Source organism: Antedon bifida, chromosome 4, assembly GCF_963402885.1.
Source record: "Antedon bifida chromosome 4, ecAntBifi1.1, whole genome shotgun sequence".
Lineage (NCBI taxonomy): Eukaryota > Metazoa > Echinodermata > Crinoidea > Comatulida > Antedonidae > Antedon > Antedon bifida.
The window spans coordinates 8,691,591-8,713,802 of NC_136229.1; the positions used below are offsets into that span (position 1 = coordinate 8,691,591).

General features: G+C 34.3%; 2 protein-coding genes across 2 annotated transcripts in view; both read right to left on the minus strand.

Annotated features, from left to right (window-relative positions):
* Positions 1-2,332: 2,332 nt before the first annotated feature.
* Positions 2,333-22,212, minus strand: part of LOC144839155 (uncharacterized) — a 60,936-nt gene continuing 41,056 nt past the window's right edge. The window contains exon 16 of the mRNA XM_078694470.1: positions 2,333-2,387. Coding sequence (XP_078550596.1) covers positions 2,333-2,387 — 55 coding nt within the window. The remainder of the gene's footprint in view (positions 2,388-22,212) is intronic.
* On the minus strand, positions 3,634-17,095 carry LOC144839462 (tRNA wybutosine-synthesizing protein 4-like). Its single transcript, XM_078694826.1, has 14 exons — positions 17,034-17,095; positions 13,127-13,249; positions 12,545-12,748; positions 11,176-11,374; positions 10,541-10,700; positions 10,025-10,123; positions 9,262-9,352; positions 8,505-8,612; positions 8,076-8,160; positions 7,484-7,738; positions 6,824-7,125; positions 6,299-6,480; positions 5,689-5,818; positions 3,634-5,220 (listed from the first exon to the last, which is right to left on the minus strand). The coding sequence occupies exons 2-14, from the start codon at positions 13,172-13,174 to the stop codon at positions 5,053-5,055; spliced, it is 2,031 nt and encodes a 676-aa protein (XP_078550952.1). The 5' UTR covers positions 13,175-13,249; positions 17,034-17,095; the 3' UTR covers positions 3,634-5,052.

Below are 22,212 nucleotides of genomic sequence, written 5' to 3' on the forward strand. Positions count from 1 at the left end.
GCTACCACGAAAGGGCTGTAAACTTGCACTTTTGAACTAGAATAGGCCGTAATACATGTAATAGTGTGCATTTTTGATTTTTAAATTTACTTTTATATTTCTTTTAATTAATTTTACATTTTATTTTTAATCATTTCAATGTTAAGTTTTCCAACTGAGACTGTAAATTTGTCATTATTAAGTAATTATTTTATAGTTAGGACTCCCAATTCCTTGGTTTATAACATCTGGAGAGAACATAAATCTATTAACTATTCACTAAGCTGGTATATTGTGGAATTTATAATTGCTCTAATGGGATTTCTAATGGAGTTACTATAAACAAGTGTTGCTGTCCAGTGGTCCAGTTTGCCCTAGCTTTAACTGAGGTGAAGGTGAAGTGACACCAATCAAGACCAATCAATCGAAATATATGGGTGGAGTCTAGCCCCCTTATAAAATAGAAAGACAGAAAAAGGATTACAGAGAAAAAGGTTCAAGAATCGACAAAACAGAGATACAGAGAGCTGAGGAACACTCAGAACTGAACACAAAGAAGTATCGTTTAGGAATTTATCCGAACGAAACAGTGTGTTGCAGACTTTGTTTTCGTTTTCAATTATTTGGCCATAAAATCAAGAACTATTACTATTATTTAAGAATTTGATCCTGTCTTATTAAACAAATAAGAAGAAGACTACTTAAGACTACTTTCAACTTGTTATTAACTCATTTTGGATTGGACTGTTCCTGTTATCGTTTTTGATTCTTTTGTTTCGCCTTTTGCTGGACTACATTTACTTTGATTGAACATTTTGTGCACATCCCCAAATTACCTCACGTGAGTAGTGTTAGGTTAGACTAGGTATAGGTTTTAATTAAATATTATCTTTTTGGCATAATTGTTACTGTATTCTTTTAATTACTATTTAACATAATAAATTAAAGTTATTCAATTTTAGTTTTGTGTTTAGTGTATTGCTTTCCTGCTGTGTGACGTAGCTCGATACCGGCTGAGTGGTTAACCGTGAACCGAATCCCCACGATTCCTTAGTGTTATTTTTTATTCATTCGGAAGTTCGAGAGACCAGGTCCGAGTAAATATATTATTTGTAGTTCGCGGTGCTAGCATTACGCAAAACGCTTGCTAAGGAGAGTGAACACCCGCTACATACATATATATTTTTCAAAATGAGATTTTGTGTAATAAAGAAAATAAAATCATTAATTTTACTATTCCTGAAGTTTGGGTTTGAAATTCCATCTGTAAGTTGTCAAAATCGGTCATTTTCTGAAGGGATTATGTATAAATTGAATAGAAATGTGTAGAAAATGCGACCACAATCGCCGAAAACCACGACCCCCAAACAGCCCGGACCAGTTTTTTTCTTGACCGAGAGGAAGTGTGTCTTCTTTGGGATCCACTGTGAGGGATTCTCCAATCAAGTCAATTTTTTGATCGATGAGGGGATGAACGTTGGCAAAGGAGCAAATGCCGTCATTTCATATCTTCATTATTATTTTGCCCACTACAGTTTAGGTGAAGAAGTTCTTCACCTTCATTGTGACAACTGTAGTGGACAATATAAGAATAAGTATGTAATGTGGTATTTACTCTGGAGGACACTACATGGCTTGCATAAGGAAATCAGGGTACACTTTTGGTGGCTGAACACACAAAGTTTGCCCCTGACTGGTGCTTTGGTCTGTTTAAACAAAGATACAATGTATGGTACAGTTCATGTTTAAATAATATTGCGGACTCTTGCCGTTCCAGCACCAATGCTGTAGTGAATATTCCACAGCTTGTTGGAACAGAAGATGGAGAATCCATTGTACCAACGTATAATTGGAAATCATTTTTTGCCGGTTACTTTAAACCGGTAGTTGGGATTTATACCTTTCACCATCTCAGTTTTTCTTCTAATAACCCTGGTGTCGTCACATGCCCAGACTTTGCTGATTCAGAGGAGAAGATTCTAAAACTATTGAAGGTAGATAGTGTAGTTCCACCACTGGAACTGCCTCAACCATTCAAACCACCCGGCCTTGCAAATAAACGACAGTGGTACTTATATAAGAACATTAGGCAGTACTGCGCACAGGACCATAGAGCTGACTTAACATGTCCTATGCCAGGTGGAGAAGAACCTACTGAAGAAGAATAAATTCTATAAGTGTACCCTGTAAATAAAAGTTTATGATGACAATAAATAACAGAGATTGTGCTGTTAAGTTTTGTATATTTTGTGGAATAATTGTGATTTTTAAAGAGTAATACAGTTCATCATCATCACAGTTGTCAATGGATGTTGTACATAAGCTTAATCTTCTGCAATCCGATACCTTTCCTCTATAACCTGCCATCTTCTCTTACACCCACCTTCATCCAGTATATATTCTGCAACCTACATGGGAACATCGGAGAACAGAACGTAAAGTCATAATTTTATGTGACAATGATATCTCTCCACCTCACTCCCCACCCCCGCATAACCCCTCACCCACCCTGACCCCTACCCTAGCTATTGGTTTTCTACTTAATAGGTTACTAACACTCCCAAATAGGATATTATAGGTTAACACCCAAATAGGATATTCAAGAAATGAGCCCTATTATACTTTTATTTTACCAATTTAAAAATGGCCACCACATCCCCCGGGGAAAAAATGTCATTGCACCCATGGGAAGTGGTCGTTGCTAAGGTGTGAATGTAGTCAACCGGTTACATTTTATATTAATTGTATGGTGTAACTTTAAAGCCGTTTTACTCAAAGGTTAATGAACAGATTTTGATAGTAAGATTACTTTTCAAATTAGCATAACTTGGCTTCCAATTAAAAACTAATTTTGGCTGAAGGACGAGTTTACAGCCATTTCGTGGTAGCAGGTCACATATATAAAGTTGTTTGGTCATTAAAGAGTCAGATCTTGAATATGCAACAATACATGTTTCCACAGATCATTTTGGTACCTGGATAACATATGCACATATAGATTGGCGGATAGTCGTGTGGATCGTTGAGTAAATGAAACTGTGACGTTCAATTTGATTTGCCGATGCTGGACAGGAACCGTTCCGGAACAGATGTGAATGACCCTTAACTCCAGAATTTACACACACCATACAAAATACCATATGGCCTAAAGTCCAGAGTTTTTCTAGGTGATTAAGTGACGAATAAATCAAAGAGAGTTACCAATTGAACTGCAGTCTAAACGCAGAGGAAAGAGGAATATCAACACGATTTGGGAAACGTTCGATTTGATTTGCCGATGCTGGACAGGAACCGTTCCGGAACAGATGTGAATGACCCTTAACTCCAGAATTTACACACACCATACAAAATACCATATGGCCTAAAGTCCAGAGTTTTTCTAGGTGATTAAGTGACGAATAAATCAAAGAGAGTTACCAATTGAACTGCAGTCTAAACGCAGAGGAAAGAGGAATATCAACACGATTTGGGAAACGTTTGAAGAACAAATAGAACCACAATCAAGTGTTTGCATTTCAAGAATGTCTACAATAACCGGGTGAGAAGATCAAATGATTACATTACAAGTAAGTTTCATGCCGAAAAATGTGCATTCACGGAACCAGAAAAAGAAACCAGAATTATTGAACAAATGCCTATAGGAACTACTGTATATTTAAAGTGGAGCTTCTAACAATAAAGCAGGAATAAAGACTGGAGGAGGCTACCACTCTAGCTAGAGGACATGAGGCATCAATCATGTACCATAAGCAACTAGATGATTTTGAGGCACCACACACAAAAATCAGCTATATGTCAAATTCACTCTACTAGAGAATGTCCGCCGAACGGCTCAACTTGCCATAAATGTAATAAGCTAAATCATTGGGGCGAAAAAGTGCAGGTCATCTAGAAAAAATATGCATCGTGAAGATAAAATTACAGACCATCATCAGCATTCAAGTCATAGCGAAAAAAATCCTTTTAGGTACAGAAATTGGGATAAATCAATTAGTAATCAATATTATTGGTGTGCAATGTCAACAAAAACTGATAAAAACAGATTTGGTTGAAGCAAAGAGGAATTTGGTGATTTTTATAAGACTGTTTTACTATCAGATGATGTTACTGAAATGTAGGACAAATTTAAAACCAAATTTCTTTATGCTACTGACAAAGTTGTTCCCAAATGTAAAGCAAAACGTAGAGTAAAACAGCCATGGATAATCATAAAATTTCAGTACTGTAGTATATTGAGTGCAGCATTTGCCATGATTGTTCATGTGGGCACTTAATAATGTGCCATCCGCCATGACAGTTATTGAATAAATAGTTGAGTTGGAAAAATAAACACCTTGTTAGTGTAGTCTTTTGTCACCCACGCACATCCACAAGTAAAGTATTACGAAAACAACAAGTACCTACAGTTTCCAACCAAGATATATAACCTTGTATATGAATACAGTACATTCTGTTAATTTGCTCACCCAGAGCACCACAAGGACAATTCCATCAAATCCAATTGACTGATTTGATTTTGTAACAGTTGATGCATTTTGGAAGAAGCAATGGACGAGTCAACAAACATTATTCCATTGTTAGTGTGGGCAGGTGAATATACGCAATGCAGTGTACTTTTTTTTAAATAAATATTTGTTTTGTTTTTTAAACCTGGTAATATCTGAATTTTGTTTATAATTGTAATAGAATGATTTAAATGATCCTAATTTTTTTTTTTTTTTTTTAAATGCTTTTGTTTTCTTAACAGAATTTGTATTTTCATTGCATTGAAGGTGATATTCAACAGTCAGTCGGTTGTCCACATATTTTCTCCAATGCATACCAAAAAACCAACCATGATTTTATTGTTAATGATTAAAACTAAAGTGATTCAAATAATTATATTTACAATACTTCAGGGCAGTAGGTGTGTTATATCATTGGAAGATTGATCTGTCATCTCATGAAAATATTCAACATTCATTAATATAAATAACAATAAACGCATTACATTTTTCACCCATGTAGCTAGTACAGCTTGAAATGATATTTGTCATACTTAATAAGGTTTCATCAATTACCATAACATCAATGTCAAGACACAATGTTGCTAATGTCTAAACAGATAGGTGTTGCATTGAAGTGTGTACCAAAGGAGAAGCAATTTCCACCGCCACCAAACACTACAAGTTTGTTTTCATCCTTTAAAAACTCACTCGTGAACTTTAAAAGCATAATAGGTTTTTCAGGACTCTCATCAGTCTGTAAGAAAGAACATTTTACCACGATATGAGTACAATTGCCTAGATTTTGTAATTCTTTTACTGTTAAAGTCAAACACAATGTAGTTACTGCAGTAAAATTGCAGTAACTACGTTTTGTTTATAATTTAACCTGTCTATGCATTTATTATATAAGGTTGTTTTGTGTAATCACACACACTGTTTATTGCAATGATTGCCTCATAAACTTTGAAGGAAACAAACTAAATGCTATTGCAGTGAAAAAAATGTATGTACTGCCTTATTACAGTAGAATAGTGTTGACATGATCCCTTAAACTCTTTTATAATGAATTGACAAGCTCCTTTTTAGGGTTTTAAATGTGTGTAGCTGGACCTGGACGCAGCTCTGGTCAATTTGAAACTTAAGCATAAAGGAAATATGAACAAGAACGAAAATTAACTGGCTATATCGTCCATAGATTTCAGTTAATATATAAAACACTTACCGATAATGAGTAGTTAAGGACTAATCCATTTAGAAGATTTATTGAGGTTATACCAAACGTTACTGGAGATAAGCCCACACCACCAATAAGTAGTAACTGGTCATTGACAACATGACTGGTATGTGAATACCTAGGAAGTAATTATATCGAATCAAAAATAATCCAAACAGTTCAAATTATGAAGAATATATACGAGGTTACACTATAAAAAAGATGGGAACAAATTGTGGAGAATCTAAAGCAAAATGTACATAACACCAAACATTTGTTTAAATTAGTATGTATTAGTATGGTTAAAATCATGAAAAATAAATGTAAAAAAAAAAGGAAAAAAAGAGAGATAATATGTTCAATAGAACAAGAACCCAGTTGGATGAATTTTGTGACCTTGAACTGGAACTTTCGCTACTTTTACTATTGACCAAGTTATCTTGATTTTTGACCCCAAGTTATGAACACCACATAAATGGGAAGGGTACATACTGAACAACTTTGAAGGAAATCAAAGTTGTCGTCTAAAACTAGTAGCATTTTAGATTGTTGCCAGAAAGAAAAAACAGGCTGAATAGAAAAACAGAACCCAATTGGCTAATGCCGACTGGGTAATTACCTTGGTTGAATCTCCTGAGATGTCTTCAATGTACTCCAAGTCCAATCAACAGTGTTCACGAATGCTATACCACCAACTGGATCTTCATTACTATCCAAACCCCCTGTTATTAAGAGTTGACTACCCCACACACAGCATGAGTGCGAGTGCCTTGGAGTTGGCCTAGGCTGGGGAAATGCCACCTACAAAATGCAAAGAATAAAATAGTTAGGCCGACTAAAGCAGGTTTCACACCATTTGATGCTGTATGAAGATGACCATAACTACATACCCGTAGCCATCATTTTTGCTGAAGTAGACTTTTAAAACAAGAGACTAACAAGGCCTAGCTCTTGAAAATCTTATGGGCACCCAAACTAGACAGCAGGCAAATTTCACCACTACTACTAAAACAATCTTTTCTAAAATAGGTAATAATAGATTTTTAGCATCCAGTTTCTATGTTAAATTGCATGTTACTTTTTCTGCAGTGAATAAAAAGGTGTCCTTTTAAACAATGACTGTTGTGAAATGTGGATAGCTTACTTCAGACCACTTTTTGCTTTCAACATCCATTAACCACAAATCACCAAATACTATTTTCGTTGACTTCCCACCATAAACTACAACCTGTTTACTTCCAGATATATTCATCAGTGTTGATGAGTGCCTCCAGCGTGCTTCTGGTTCTACAGAACACCGAATCGATTCACATGAGTAGCGTTTGCCGTCCGGTGATATACTAAAGATGCAGGAGTTATTTAAAGGTTTCGCAGGAGACTTTCTACCACCGAAAATAAGTAGTTGGTTGTTTGTTAGTCTTGTTAAGGTGTGGTGCATTCGACAATCTAAGATATAAAAAAGAACAATATTGATTATAATATATATAAATAATTTAGATATGAAATTTTGATTCACTAAAAAATTATTATCCAAAATCAGTAGAATGGACTATTTCTGTGAATCAATAAAATTTTAGAAGTATTTTCTGAGTATAGGTATAAACACGATCATGTAGGTGCTCATAAGATTGAAGTAGAGCTTTATTATTCAACAATATTTCACTTTTTTTGTTAAAAATTATTTGCATTTTGTCTATTTTGTTACTTATTTTGACCCCTTATTTTTAGTCAAAGGTTAGGATATCTGCAAGCTAGTTTAATTTTTCCATAATCGCACGTCTCACCAAAAAATAAAGATACAAACCTATTGCATCTGCATCTTCACATTCAATCTCTGACAGGTTTCTGGATTCAGTGTCCAAGACATGGACTTGTGATACCTTTGTATGACCGCTAGATGTAACTCCAAACCCACCAGAAATAACAATTTTAGTTGCATCTACAAATGAACTTGTGTGGCCATATCGTTTGACTGCTCCCTCTGGAGTACACGAGTAGACTGAACTAGGTATGGACAGTGTTTCATCATTTACTTCTTCTTTATTGCTTGATGAATTTTCTTTGAAAAAATAATATAATCTTAATTTTAAAAATTGATACTTTTGAAAAAAAAATAATTACTATTTTTTATACATTACTGTACAGTCGACCTTCTCATTTACACATTTCTCAATTACGAACCTTCTATTTTATGCCTCATAAAATGGGAATATCTCCGATAATATAATAACCAATTAATTTTGGGTTTGTTCGTTTAAATAGTTGTGAAATATTTTCCAAAAAATTTGGAAGGGATACAAGATAAATTTGTGTTGTTTTGTGTGAATTGACAATTATTATGCAGTGCTTTTAACATGTTTTACATTTTTGAAGAACAGAATACAACAGGTACAAACCTGGTTTAATTTGTGACTTGAGCTCCTGACAAGATCCATTGAATGCACAACATATCATGTAATGGGAACACTTAGCATGAAACTCCTGTAAATGAAAATGTTACATGTTAAACTTTCCAACCAATCATATTCTCTCAAAACTCTGTAAACACATGCAGATTTTGAAACATGTAGACATATTTTTTACTTATGCAACTTATGCTGTAGATATATTTTCTTTTCCAAATAAAGGCGAGTCCTGTATTCATTCATATCATAGTGTAATGAGTTGACCGCTTAGTATTATGTGGTGTTGTGGCCAGTTCCTTTCCAAGCCGGCTTATCCCCCTTAGTACTTCGCAGAAAAAATTTATCTTTCTGTATGATAGTCAAGTGTTTTAACCACTAGGCTACCCTAACTCCATACTTTAAATTACTTAAATTACTTGCCTCATATTCATCAAATAATTCTAAATCTTCAATTCTATTTTTTTCTTCTAGAGATAAAATATTGCAGTAAAGTTCATTCATATCAATATATACGCTGCTAGCCCATCCCTATATAAAAAAAAAACAAGAATTAGCAATGCTGGGGGAAAACGTGCCTGGCTTAGCACTTCTAAATGCCCCTCCAACACTGAGTTGCATTGAACAGCTTATGCTCTGGGAATCCTGGGTTTAGCCAGTGAGCGCTTTCTCTCTTTGTTTTTTATTGGATTTGTTTATAGATGTACTATCCAAAATAAAGAAAATGAATGCATGAATGAATAGCCATAATGCTGGAATTAGCATGGTAAATACCATACCAAATTCACAGCATTAAGGTTTCTATTTTAATACAAGGTGTATGCTAATCCACAGCATTGAAAATTAAGGATGATGCGACAAATTAAAATCTATCATATAATAAAAACTATTTATAAGTCACAAATGTGCTGTTAAATTGTATATTATATATGTTGTTAATCAATAACAGCCTACTACATTCATATACAAATAGATAGACATTTCTCTCTGTTATTTAATAATTGTTGTGTATCATAAATCAGCCACTGGTAGGCCTACAGTTATTTATTAGATAGGAAATTTCTTTCGCAAATAAACACAATTTGGTGAATTCATATTAAATCAGAACTTAATGTTCCGTCAATTTATATCTTGATTCCAAACTGAACAAGAAATATTATTCTTTAGCAGTATATCTTACCAATGTACAATACCTCTGTTTGTGGTGTTCTGGTGTTGGATACCTTTCTATACTTTTTAATGGCGAACCAATCTTTTTGAAATGGCTACACCTATGTAAAAACATAAATATATGCTATCAGTAAAACAACATAATATAAAATACAATTTATTAATTTATTCGTCACTTAATCGCCTAGAAAAATTTCGGACTTTAGGGCATATGGTATTTTGTATGATGTGTGTAAATTCCGGAGTTACAGTACAGAAAGAAAGTACTGCAACTTTACCTACGAAGTAGCTTCGTAGATAGAACGTAGGCTACGTTGTTGGCTTCGTAGGTTCCATTGTTTGGCTTCGTAACCTCAATAAACAACTTTCAATGAGCTACGTTCTGAACTTCGTAGGGAGTTCGCAACCTATATAAACAACCCTACGATGTTCTTAGTGAAGTAATTTTAAGAAGGTGTGAAATTAATGTGTTAAATTTCACATCTGTTCCAGAACGGTTCCTGTCCAGTATCGGCAAATCAAATTGAACGTCACAGTTTCATTTACTCAACGATCCACACGACTATCCGCCAATCTATATGTGCATAGCTGGTTGTAAAGGAAACATTGACGTTCGATTTGATTTGCTGGCGACTGACCGGAACAAGTGTGAAAGACCCTTAATATTAGGCGATGTGTAAGAGGTATAGGTGAATTACCCAATCATTTTATTTACAGTAGCAATACAGGGTTAAATGTCATAGTTACCATGACCATATTAGGAGTGTACTTACATTACTTTGCCAAATGCATTATGGGGATAGATCTGCTCATATGTTACAAACATTGCATGAGGAAATGATTCTGCAATCCATTGAATAGCTGGATTTGAACTATAAAAAGTAAAACAATTCAGAGTTTATACAAAATAATAAAATTAATGATTTTCTATTGACAATGGAATCTCCCAAAACCAACCAGCCTTGCGACAACCATTTTGATAATAAATATTGGTCTTAATTTATTATTAAACTTTACCCTTTCCATCGAAAATACCATGCCTTGCTATAGTGGTGAATGCTGCCATCAATTGGCACTCATTCATCTGTCTACTCGGACGGATATGGACTTAAAACAGGAGGTCCAATATGCATATCATCTGGCTTGGGTGCACTATAAAACAACCCATGCATCCTTCAAAAAGCCAAAGAGATTACCCCAGTGTACTGGTTCATCTCAGCCCTTGTCATTGTGTATAGACATAGACATGTCCTTATCATAAGTTGTAATATGAATTCAAGAAAACTCACCTTTTTGCACCCATGTAAGTGATGACACATTCTGATAATACTAAAGTTGGAAGTTGACAATCTATCCCACAATGCTCCAGACAAGATGTCAACTTGGCTACTTGTTTTAAGTCACAACCAATGATGTGATAGTCTTGTGAGCAATATAAAGGGCACACATCTAGAAAAAAAAGTATCATTATTTAGCAAGCAAGACAACAACTTGATTAATCTCTCATTTTGCATATTTATGAATGCCCCTGGGTAGGCAATCGAGTAATAACTCTCCAGTCTTAGGCCTGCTCTGGGCTGCGGTGATTACCTGGATTAGGTTTGATTACACAGTCTAGAGTGTAACAGTACCATGGTCAAACATGAGTTCTGTTAGTGTTAAATACAGGCACCCCAGTAAGTTTAAATGGGGTGTTAGAAATCAATGCTTTCTAAATTTAAAAATACAAATACTGAGAGAGAGAGTTGGCAATTCCATCTGGTTTGGGAGTGCATCAGTAGCAGTATAAATACCTTCATAGAGTGTTAAAGATTTCCATAAAGGGATGTACTGTAAATCTGATATGATACTGTACCATAGTTCAAATTCTAAATTTTAAATGTTGATTAAAGATTATTTACACTAGGAGTACTTCTAAAATTACCTTTTAGTTTCTCAATTTTATCTGGAATCTTCAACCCATCTTCAAGAAGTCCATTTAAGTTGGGATCATTGTGTATGAGTGCGACCTTTCTGCGAACAAGGTCAGGAAAGTCGACCTCGACAAACTGGGTGTTCTTCAAAAATCCTTCTGATTTCAATCTGAAGTATGCAGAGTCAAATCCGGCACCTAGAGAAATAACCTGAACATAAATAATGTGGTTAGAAATCAAGGGATCAGTTATATCAAGTGTTAGTAGTGAGGTATAATGTTATCTCATAAAGCCAAAAGTGCAAATGAGCAATACTAAAGTCTAAGCTAAGAACTACTCATTCTTAGTGCTGTACTGTATCTCCACATACTTCAATATTTGCCAAGTATTTGGTAATACATCTAATTTGTATAACATATGGTCCTTGTACCATGTAAGGTTAGGGGTTAGTCTATGGTATATTACTAGGCGATACATTTGAAATACATGTGATATTGTTTTACCATATATTATGAATGATACTTGGAAGATCTAGATACAGTACCGGAAATCAGTTGCACCAACCACAGTGGGAAAAGAGGAGCATGAATGTCACTTACACAAATTAGTATAAAAAGTAATTGAAATAATAAGAGGGAAGCCATGATTCAACATTCGTTCTTTAATGGATCAACATCATGGTTTCCTTTCATTACTTGTGTTATACTCTATTATTTAAAGATGTATTGTCCCTTTGTCAAATTCCAAAAAAAAAAAAAAAAAGATTTCGAAAAAAAGTGGGTCATTTTGAAGTATCATAATAGTTATTAATTTTTACCAAAAATTAGTCGAAAAAAAAATCATTTAACTGAAATACAGACGTTTTTTTGCTTAAAAAATACTTCCAGTCAAAGTTTTCTATCAAAACATATCTCATAATGCAACGTGCTTATTTGGCTACTCTGTATGCATAATCATAAAACTTCCTTGCGATCTGTGTGAAAACACCTTCTCATCCGTGACGAGTTGTAAACAATCCTAATTAGCATCATGCATAATGTATACTCATGGTTTGAAATCTTTGTTTACTTTTGCTTGGGACGATTATCCAGAAAAAATGTAATCAAATTAATTTAGCATTTAATTACGTAAAATTGTTGTTTTTGGCTCGAATTTTCGACTTAAAGTGAATAACTTTAATATTACTTTGATATGGCAAATTTAAATTTAGAATATTTTGACCTTCATTTTTTTGTGTTTCAAGGGACCATCATCTATCTAAAGCTCTGTCTACACTATCAAACTTTATGTGACAAAAAATGTGAAGACGTCACATCACTACACCATATTTGGGCACATCACAAACCACAAATTATGAATAGTTGCCTATTTGTCACTTACCTGATTCTCTTTTCCTTTGCACCAGGTGAAGAACGACTTAAATACATGTTCTAGGGCTTTGGCTCTGACATAGTAGCCCCTATTAATTAAAGATGACCTTCTGGATTGCTTAGCAACAAAGTGACCCACAAACTCATCCTGGAAGTAACCTCTGCTTACCATTGAACATTTGCTTACAATGCTACTGTCATTTGTACCTTGAACCTGTATAAAAAATATTACAAAATATAATGCAACATTTATATAGCGCTATTTCATGAAGATCAGAGCTATGTGGAATTAGATGTTACACACGCTAGAACAAATCTTCTTGGATAAGGACTGGACGTCCATTGTACACATTAGAACCCAGTGCATCTTTTGGAAGAGTAGGGTAGGTAGAGTAGGTGTACTGGTCCATTTCACTCTTGGTAGGCGTGGGCCTAATTCAAATTTCTTCAATATTGAAGAATATAGAATTACTATTGAGAACAAATGACCGAAGCAAGAGTAAGAAAAACTAGCAAAAACAAACAAAATTGGACTTTCTTTAAAATATTTGAGAATGATAATTAAAAAAACACATTTGGTGTGATGACATACTGCAGTATCGCTTCTTGATTTTGATGTCTTTTGGGCAACTTGAGGCATTGTGAATCTTGATTCCTTTACTGTTCCTTTTTTAATTCTTTTGGAGGCAATATTCTCTAGGCCTATTCACAGGTTCTGAAAACAAAACACACACATTAGATTTGTGGTTTTTGGTAATCCCAAATGAAAGAGGTTATACCTGGTACAGTAGTCTAGTCTGATGGCTACACTGTAGGAGTAGGAGTGGAGTTGTGGCTTGGTGGTTATGATGCTTGGCTACCACTCCAAGGGTCCTGGGTTCAATTCCCGTCACATGTCAGGATTTCTAAGGACCAAATTACTCCACTCCCAAAGACTTGTAATAAGACTTTGTTTATGTAGAGCATCTTGTGTATTGAATTGATTGAAATATATGTTTATACTGGGTAACCTCTTCAGTCAAAGACTGGTCTCCCAGAGGGCCCAGTTGGTGATCAGTGGCTGTGATGTACTAATACACCGGGGTAACCCCCTACTCGTCTCGAAAGATGTACTAGGTTCTTTAAAGTGCACACGAGCTAGATGTGTACACTGGACCTACGGTTTATAGTCCTTATCCGAGAAGACTCGTTCTACCACCAGAACCATGGAGTGAGTGAGTGAGCCTCGAACCCGTGCCGATGTTATGGCTACGTAATTACGGTTCCACTGTCTTAACCGCTCGGCCACTCACTCACTCATGTATGCTTGTCTTGTGAACCTCTGAGGGTCCCTAATGATCAGCAATAGCTGGATGGATCACCCTCATTAAAAAAAAAAGGCCCAGGGGACACACTACTAGACAGAAATGGAATTGAAGAGGATATGAAAGGGTTCCAAAAAGTTTTATTTTTATGTGTTCAACATGTATAGTAGTATCTGTTACATACTGCTGATGTAATAGTACATTTCGTAGATGACGATAAAGCATAGAAAACAGCCCTAAGAAATGGAAAAAAAATCTGCCTGCAATGTCACAAGTGGAAACTTTTGTACAGAGGAGATAGGAATTTTTGGGTTAATTGTCCACTGAGCCAAAACTATTTCGATATTTACTTATCTGCTTGACATTTTTTTAAAAATTTATTTTTAATTCTGTTTTTCACACTCATTTTCTCCGAAAACATTCAGCCACAAGCTATTATACGAACCGATAATACGCATGCATTAGATACATTTTCTCGATGTCTTTTCATTGTTGTATGGACGCCATTTAACTTTTTGATCGGTTGATAGCTTCAGCACAATAGGCCTTTACTATAACTATCCAATATCCATTAAATGGATAGTGATATTTCATCCTCGACATCATCCGAAGATGAGCATGATCTTACTGCCGTGAACTGGAGAGGAGTATTTGAAAACGACCCAAGGCTGCCTGCTGGTGGAGCGGAGGGTGGAGTGGCCCTACTCGACGATGCCGCAGACTACTGGGATCAGGATAAGGCATATGAATTCGCAGAATCTACATTTGAGACGAGGACGAGATTGGTAGGTATTGATGTGTTGGTTTTTATTCCTAGGAGGAGTGAGTAAAGTGGTAGCCTAGATTTAGGTAGCTGTTTATTACTAGGCCTAGGCTAGTCCTAACTGGCTTGTACAATATAAATACGCCGGTAACCAACCTGGTATAGCCTTCTGTATCGATTGGCTACCTTGTGTTTTAAAGTTAAACTGAGCCTTATTAATATTAGGAATAATTCATACCATTTTATTTTTACATTTTTTAATTAAAAGTTTACCAAATTTTTATCAATTATTTACAACATTACTTTACTTTTATTTATAATAATTAATATTTATTAAGTTTGTATGGCAGCTTTGTATTTAAAAAAGTGAGACATTCTAACATAATCATATCCACTTTTTTCTACTACAGGTGTAGAAACTGTATTAGTAGAAGAGATGTGAGAAAATCGATATTGTTCTCAAGAAGTAAGCAAGGTGAATAAAAATGCTCCATGTTAAAACTGTCATAAGCATACATTTTGTATAATGATAGCAGATAGATTCTGTGAAAATATAACATCACATCAATGTAATGAATGATCATTGTGGTTTTTAAAAAAAATGCTGCAATGTCACTACTATTATATGGCGATCGGAGACCAGATGCTTGATAATAACACCATAGCCTTGCAGAACAGATGGTGTTCGCTTCAGCCCTCCATAGCTGGTAAATTGGGGCATTCGTCTTTCTATAAATTAAAAAATGATAAAATAAGATATTTATTTTCAAAGCATGTCTAGTTTTTGGTGTAGTAGTAAAATATGTATATAGAAATATAGAATTGGGATATAAATGAGTTTAAAATGTGTAAGAAATTAGTGAAAAACTAATGGGTCAAAATGTTAAATAAAAACAAAAAATAACAGATTCTACATTTAAATACTGACTGTGGACTCCTTGGGCCCAGATTAAATGTACAACATACAGTATATCTAGTGACCAGATTATTTTTCCTCACCAACATCTGCATTCAATTACTTTATAAACAAAGTTGAGAACTAATGATTTCACTTAACACTTTGACTGCCAAACACAAAGATCTTCGTTTTTGGAAACACAACGCTTGACTGCCAAACACGAAGATCTTCGTTTTTGCGTTTTTTTTACGAAATCCGATAGATAGGTTAATTATTGGTATATACTATAAATATGAACACTATATTCAGTCTGGACCGTCAATATTCTACAATTTGAAAGTAACTAATCTGGTTACGAACGACTGTCAAAATGGTACCTGTTGAAATAAACACCGCGCATCACAGTAGCGCGTAGAGCGATGGCTTGGCGCATTGTGTTGCGCGCTAGCTATGCCGCCGAAGCATTACAAAGGTTTTTGTCGATTGACATGTTTGTTTGTTATCTGAATAAAAAATAATGGAGTCATTTTCAATATGAAGTCTCTTTTATTATTGTATGTAAATCCTAATTGTTTTGGTGTTTTACTGAAAGTGACCGAGTTTCACACAACAAACTTGTTTTGAAATGGTATGGATATTATCATCAGTTTACTAGCTAGGCTAGTAGTACTAGGCTAGCCTAGGCCTAGTCGTAAAACGGTTCCGGACCAAATATAGGCCTGGTTAACTAGGCCTGGTGTCTTTACTATGTGGATTTTGGCGAAACATTGATGCAAGATTTATGATTTATAAAATGTAATACATTTTTCGATAGTGATAACTTGTTTTTATAGGCCTATCGGTGCCGTGTAAGTAACTTTTTTGTTGTTTGTTGATCTCACCGGGCGATATTTTCATATTGTGATGTCTTGCACAAAATCGCGAATATCTCGACTTTCTTGCGCGAAACTACGAAAAACTCAAAAAGTGGGTTACATTCATTTTACTATTACGATTTACATATTGTGATTTAAAAATCGTTCTTGGTACCATTGTAAAGCTAAAATCTTTATGATTAATTTAGTCTAAATTACATATAAATTAGATCACATACATGGTTTCAATCAGCTTTAATAAAAACATCGAATCGAGTTTTACAATATGTGCATTCGCACAAGCATAACAGAATGCTAGATTATCTACTTCATTACATGACTATGGGGTTTATTATATGTATCAATAATCAAGTAACCAGGTGAGAGTACACCCAGGGCCAGGTCCCTAATCCCCTAGAAGTATGTCAACCTCACGAACACGTCTTCGGCGGGAAGAAAAATAAGACCTCTCTCTGGCTCTGCTAATAATATAAGACCTCGCCCATGCCTAGTTAGGCCTAGCTAGAGGCTAGATGATCGATAGGTGCCATAATTTACAAATTAACGAAAGAAAGTCAATAATGATAAGTTAAATTACAACTAATAACCTATGATACATATATTTACTGTACTATAGTTTACACCAATAAACTGTTAATAATAATGTTATACTTATTTACCATAACATTCCACGTCGCCAATTCACAGAAGACAGCATGCTCTCTTATCTCGGCAACAAGCCAAAAACCAATAAACAGCGTCTGTTTGACATGGTTGACATGCAGAGGATATGACGTAAGGATCGTGAATACTCGATTTTCATTGGTTGTTAAACTATTTTATTTGAATGGAATGTGTTACAATAATAATTATTGTTTACATGCATGTGGCGCTTATTAGTTATTTTATTTATTCGAAAAAATTACGGTAATTAAGAAAATTAAGCCTACAGTTAAGTTCAATAGTATTCGGTTCGTGAAGGACTGCTGTATCTATCCAGGATAAAAAGGAAAGAAAACCACAGATTATTTTAAATAACAATGTTAGCTCACGTGCTGCAAAATTAGACTGGACCCAGCCGAGCGTGATACAGACCAATTTCCCAAAACGTAGGCCTACTAAAAATGACATTGTAACACAATCGAAGGCATTTTTTTTATAGCCAGAAAAATCAAATCGCCAAAGTTTGCCAAAAGCACAGGTGTTTTACCCCAGGGAGAGACGGCTAATATTATTGATTAAGTTTTGCTTTCTCATGAGATGCAATTTATATGACTTGCAAAAGGTAACTAATGTTTAACTTGGAACAAAACGTTTTTTTCACAATAAGCGAACTCTTCCTCCTTTGTTTAATAATGTAAACCGTATGGCACGTCAGGAAAAACTAGCTAGCTTTATTCACGGATAAAGGCCTAGATTGAAAATAATAGTACAGTATAACGTGAATATGGCTAGATAACTAGGCCTATACAATCAGTTGCACACACGGTCGTTCGTAGTGATGCACACACACGAAAACAATAAACAAATGAGGAAAATAAAGAAAGCAAAACATAACACAATTTAAAAAAGACTTAGGCCTAACAACTAAGCACAGACATTGTGTAAATAAAGCTCAATAAAATAAAGAGCGCTGCACAAACGTTAAAAATACAAAAGGAAATATAGTATGCCAAATTGATAAAATACACTATTCAATCCAATCGATTTTTTGTTGTTGTTGTTGTTGTTTTTTTAACCATATTTAATGACGGTGATCTATCCATCTATCTATTGCTGATCATTAGGGACCCTCAGAGGTTCACAAGACAAACATATACACAAGATGCTCTACATAAACAAAGTCTTATTACAAGTCTTTGGGAGTGGAGTAATTTGGTCCTTAGAAAAAATCCTGACAATGACATGTGACGGGACTTCAATCCAGGACCCTTGGAGTGGTAGCCAAGCATCATAACCACCAAGGCACAACTCCACTCTCTGTTTTCTCTCCTCAACGCTTCACTTTCATGTTTTATATTTTAATCATTGAAAGGAATCAATAAAATACACCCGTATGTTTAAAATATGATATAACTTAACAGTAATTAAATCCAAACGAAGTACCTGGCATTTTTATTTATCTGTTTTCATATCGAATAAAAATATCTTAGTAGTAGTACACTGTTTACACAGGTTTTTTTAGAGCATGTCACCATTATTATTTCTAAAACTTGTTTCTCTTTTTGAAAATGGAGTAGGCCTACTGTATCATAAAGGTAATTCACATTCAATTAATTTCGAAAGAAAGTTTGAGAATGAATGTAAGCACTAATTTTTCCGATCACCCGGATCAGCGTGTTACACGAAGATTAGGCCTACGTACATGCGAGGCAATGTTAGTTTTTTTTATCTGCAACATTCTCTTGTGGCTGCGTGCGGACAGAACTTACCTGGAAACAGTTTCACAATGTCATTAGATAAAAACGGTGGTGATTATCAAAATATATGTTGTGGGTTCCAGGTCTAGACCCATCTTACTTATTTTAGTCACCAATCCCCAAATGGTTACCATTTTTTAAACAAGATTTCCAATAAATTAGAAACCCAAAACAATCCAGCCTTGTCATAAAGGTGGAATTGAACTCTGCCAAAACCCACAAATTCCTCGCCGTCTGGTGAATAAGATCAACTGTAGATATTACAAAATATTGATCAAAATAAAACAGTTTACAGGCCTAGTATATTGGCAAATGGTTCGTCAATCTAGGCCGATGACAGATATGTTACTGACACCTGTCATATCCGTCAGGATTTATCTAACACGATTAGACGCGTGTCCAGACGTACTTCACCTTATTTAACCTTAAATTTCGTATGAATAGTAACAAATAGAAAAATATAAAACCTTCAAAATTAATCTATGCTAAAACCACCCATAGCTCACTTACCCGTATCAAAATATGATCCTGATAATGCCTTATTTTGTTTATTGTCTGATGATCGAATTATGATTTTCAAGAACTCGGATTATCTGAAGTGCGTAGTAATACTGTCTGATCTGAGATGATCGTATGTTGATATCCCATAAGACAGGACAAAACATATCAAATGACAATTGTTTAGAAATTATAGTTTCGTCACGTGCTCATGTGCTTTCTCTTGTCAGAGAAATATAATATAATATGTTGAATTTCGTATGAGATTGTTCGGATAGTAGTAGCCCACGTCATTACCTATATTAAATTATAATAATATTAAACACCAGTTTAGGCCATCTAATATACTAGGCTACCATAAATATTCGTAAGTCGGAAAACAAAATAACATTAAAATGACATTATAAAAAGTCTTAAGAGAGAGGACTCTTTATTCTTGATATTGGGAAACATTTAATCATATTTATAGGCCGATAGTCATAGGCCGATAGTCACGAAATGGATGTCCTGGTTATGAACAAATAATGGGTGAATTAATAGAGTAAAACCGTAAATCAAATCAAACCTGTTTGAAATCAGGTCCCTAATGAATTCACGTGTCTACACATGTTTTAAACCGACACCCGCCTACCCACCAATATACAGCCTGGCTGATATTTGTTTCGATTCAAAGTTAAATCAAATTTGCCGTGATGTAATTTAATAGAGACGGTAAACTTTAAAGCTGCCATATGATTTATCAACAGTTTACAATACGCACTGTTTATTTAATCGTTACTTAAATGATTTTAGTATAGACTAGTGAGTGCTCAGAAATAATTATAACAATGCTAAAAAGATTAGATAAATGACGATATACATTAACATTTATAAATATAAGAACGATAAAACAATCATTGAGACTGGTTGTTCGAATACATTCTTGAAAGAAAACTGTTTTAAGTTTATCGCCCTCCAAATAGAAAACATCTGATTTTAGTTATGGTCCGAGAAGGCATATGACTCTTTAACATCAAAACTATCTCTTGAAAAGAGGACATTAATTAGTCTGACTGGCAACAAATGGTATAATCCAATATTGTCTTTTATCTTTTTTCTTTCAATTCCATGTTGAAATCACCTTTTTCAAAAGTTGTTTTGACTGACAGACTTCTTGACTTGGTTCCCAAAAGATTATTCCATTGTTTCTATTTGTGCCTACTCATTTCTTATTGTCTAGAAAAGTTTGACACATTGGTAAAATAGGTTTTGAACTGGTATTCATAAAATTATACAGAATTGTCATTGCCTTGTTTAAAATGAACACCTTTGATAATGTTTGCATACATCCCGTATGTTTCTACAATCCTGGTTTTTATGACTCAGTGGTTTTTGTTGCAGACTATCTCCCAAAATATCCCAGACAAACCAAGGTAGTCTACCTAAACAGAAATACATGATTTCAGAAAGGAAAATGTCTCTTCAAAGTAAAATTAAATTTGCCGTGACATAATCTAATAATAATCAGTTGAAGAGGTGATCGAAGCATGGATAGTGGCCTAGTCAGAATGTTACTCATTGAATCTTATCTTGAAAATCGGCAATTAAAAGATAGAAAACGTTTATAGATTCCATGTACTAGTAGGCCTACAGGGTAGGCTAGACTATTCGATAACATAAAGTTTATTTTGCGGAAGACACATGTGTTCAGGATACTGCGTTACAAAATGTATGGTTCGTGTTCATTATTAGAAATATTAGCGTAATCAACTCAGTGTTAAACCTTACAAAATGTAGGCCTATTCTCTATTTTAGAAACAAGGTGTCGTTTGATACTGTTTGTTATCAAAACATAATTTATAAACATTCGCAAAATTATATATTACGCAATACTTCTATTATTGTCTAATGACATGAACTTACTTTAGTTCAACGTTACTTTCTTCTTTCTATGATTTATTTATTTATTGAATCCACGCCTGTTCCTTTATTATCTTCCTCGAAACATCAAAATGATTTCCATTTATGGAATTTGCTAGCTATTATTTTGACAAATTAATAGATATGTATATTAAATATAGGAGCTTTTTCTTTTTGTTTTTTCTCATGTCACCTCTGAGTCGGTTTTCTTTTCACTTTATTGTATACCGTATTTATTGAATTAACAAAAAAAAAATACAGGAGTTACTAATAGTTTGTTGAGAAAAGAATGATTAAATTTTGTACGTAATGTTGTTTGATTAAAACTCAATGTACAACAGCGCCCACATGCTAATAACTACGATTAAAAAAATAAATAAGCACTTACAAACTGAGCGGCGAAATGAAAAATGTGAGGGACCGACAGAAGTCACACCAATACATCGATTGTCATGAAAGGTATAGCCTAGTGTGGTATAGCTATTCACAAAACAAAATAGGAACAACTTTTGAAATTGTAAACGTTGTCGTAATTATGATATTTTTTTCAATATTTAAAAACCCATAACGTATTATTGGTAATTTATCTACTATTGTTTAGAGTTGACCAACTAATATAGGTCTTTAGGACAACATTTTGGCCTTTTCTTCCGATTAAAAAAGTTTTGTTATAGATAGAAATTTGAATAAATACAAATAAGAAAGAATAAAAACACACATATGCATCATACAACATGCAAAGCAAGCACGGATAGATCATTTGCAAGCATGATTTTAAATAACAAAACATCATAATCCTCGACAAAACTATACTAGCCTCAGATACAAAGCACATTTGTAATATATCGGTATTGGATATATTCATATCCTGAACCATGACCTTATTAAAGCCTATTATTATATTGCATTTCTCACTATCGTATTAAAAAACCGAATTTGGATTAAAGATATACTGACCGTGTTAATTAAAATTAAATCCTTCTTTCTAAGTCTGCGGTTTCTTAGAAACGTTTCACTCTCTTACGGGACGGAAATCTATTTT

Bases quoted from the DNA above. Each gene is read 5' to 3' on its own strand.
- LOC144839462 (XM_078694826.1), bottom strand. From the start codon at position 13,174: ATGCCTCAAGTTGCCCAAAAGACATCAAAATCAAGAAGCGATACTGCA. The intron at 10,701-11,175 runs GTAATTTTAGAA...TTTTTTTTCTAG, and splicing joins TAAAATTGAGAAACTAAAAG to ATGTGTGCCCTTTATATTGC. The intron at 9,353-10,024 runs GTAAGTACACTC...GTTTTTACATAG, and splicing joins AATGCATTTGGCAAAGTAAT to GTGTAGCCATTTCAAAAAGA.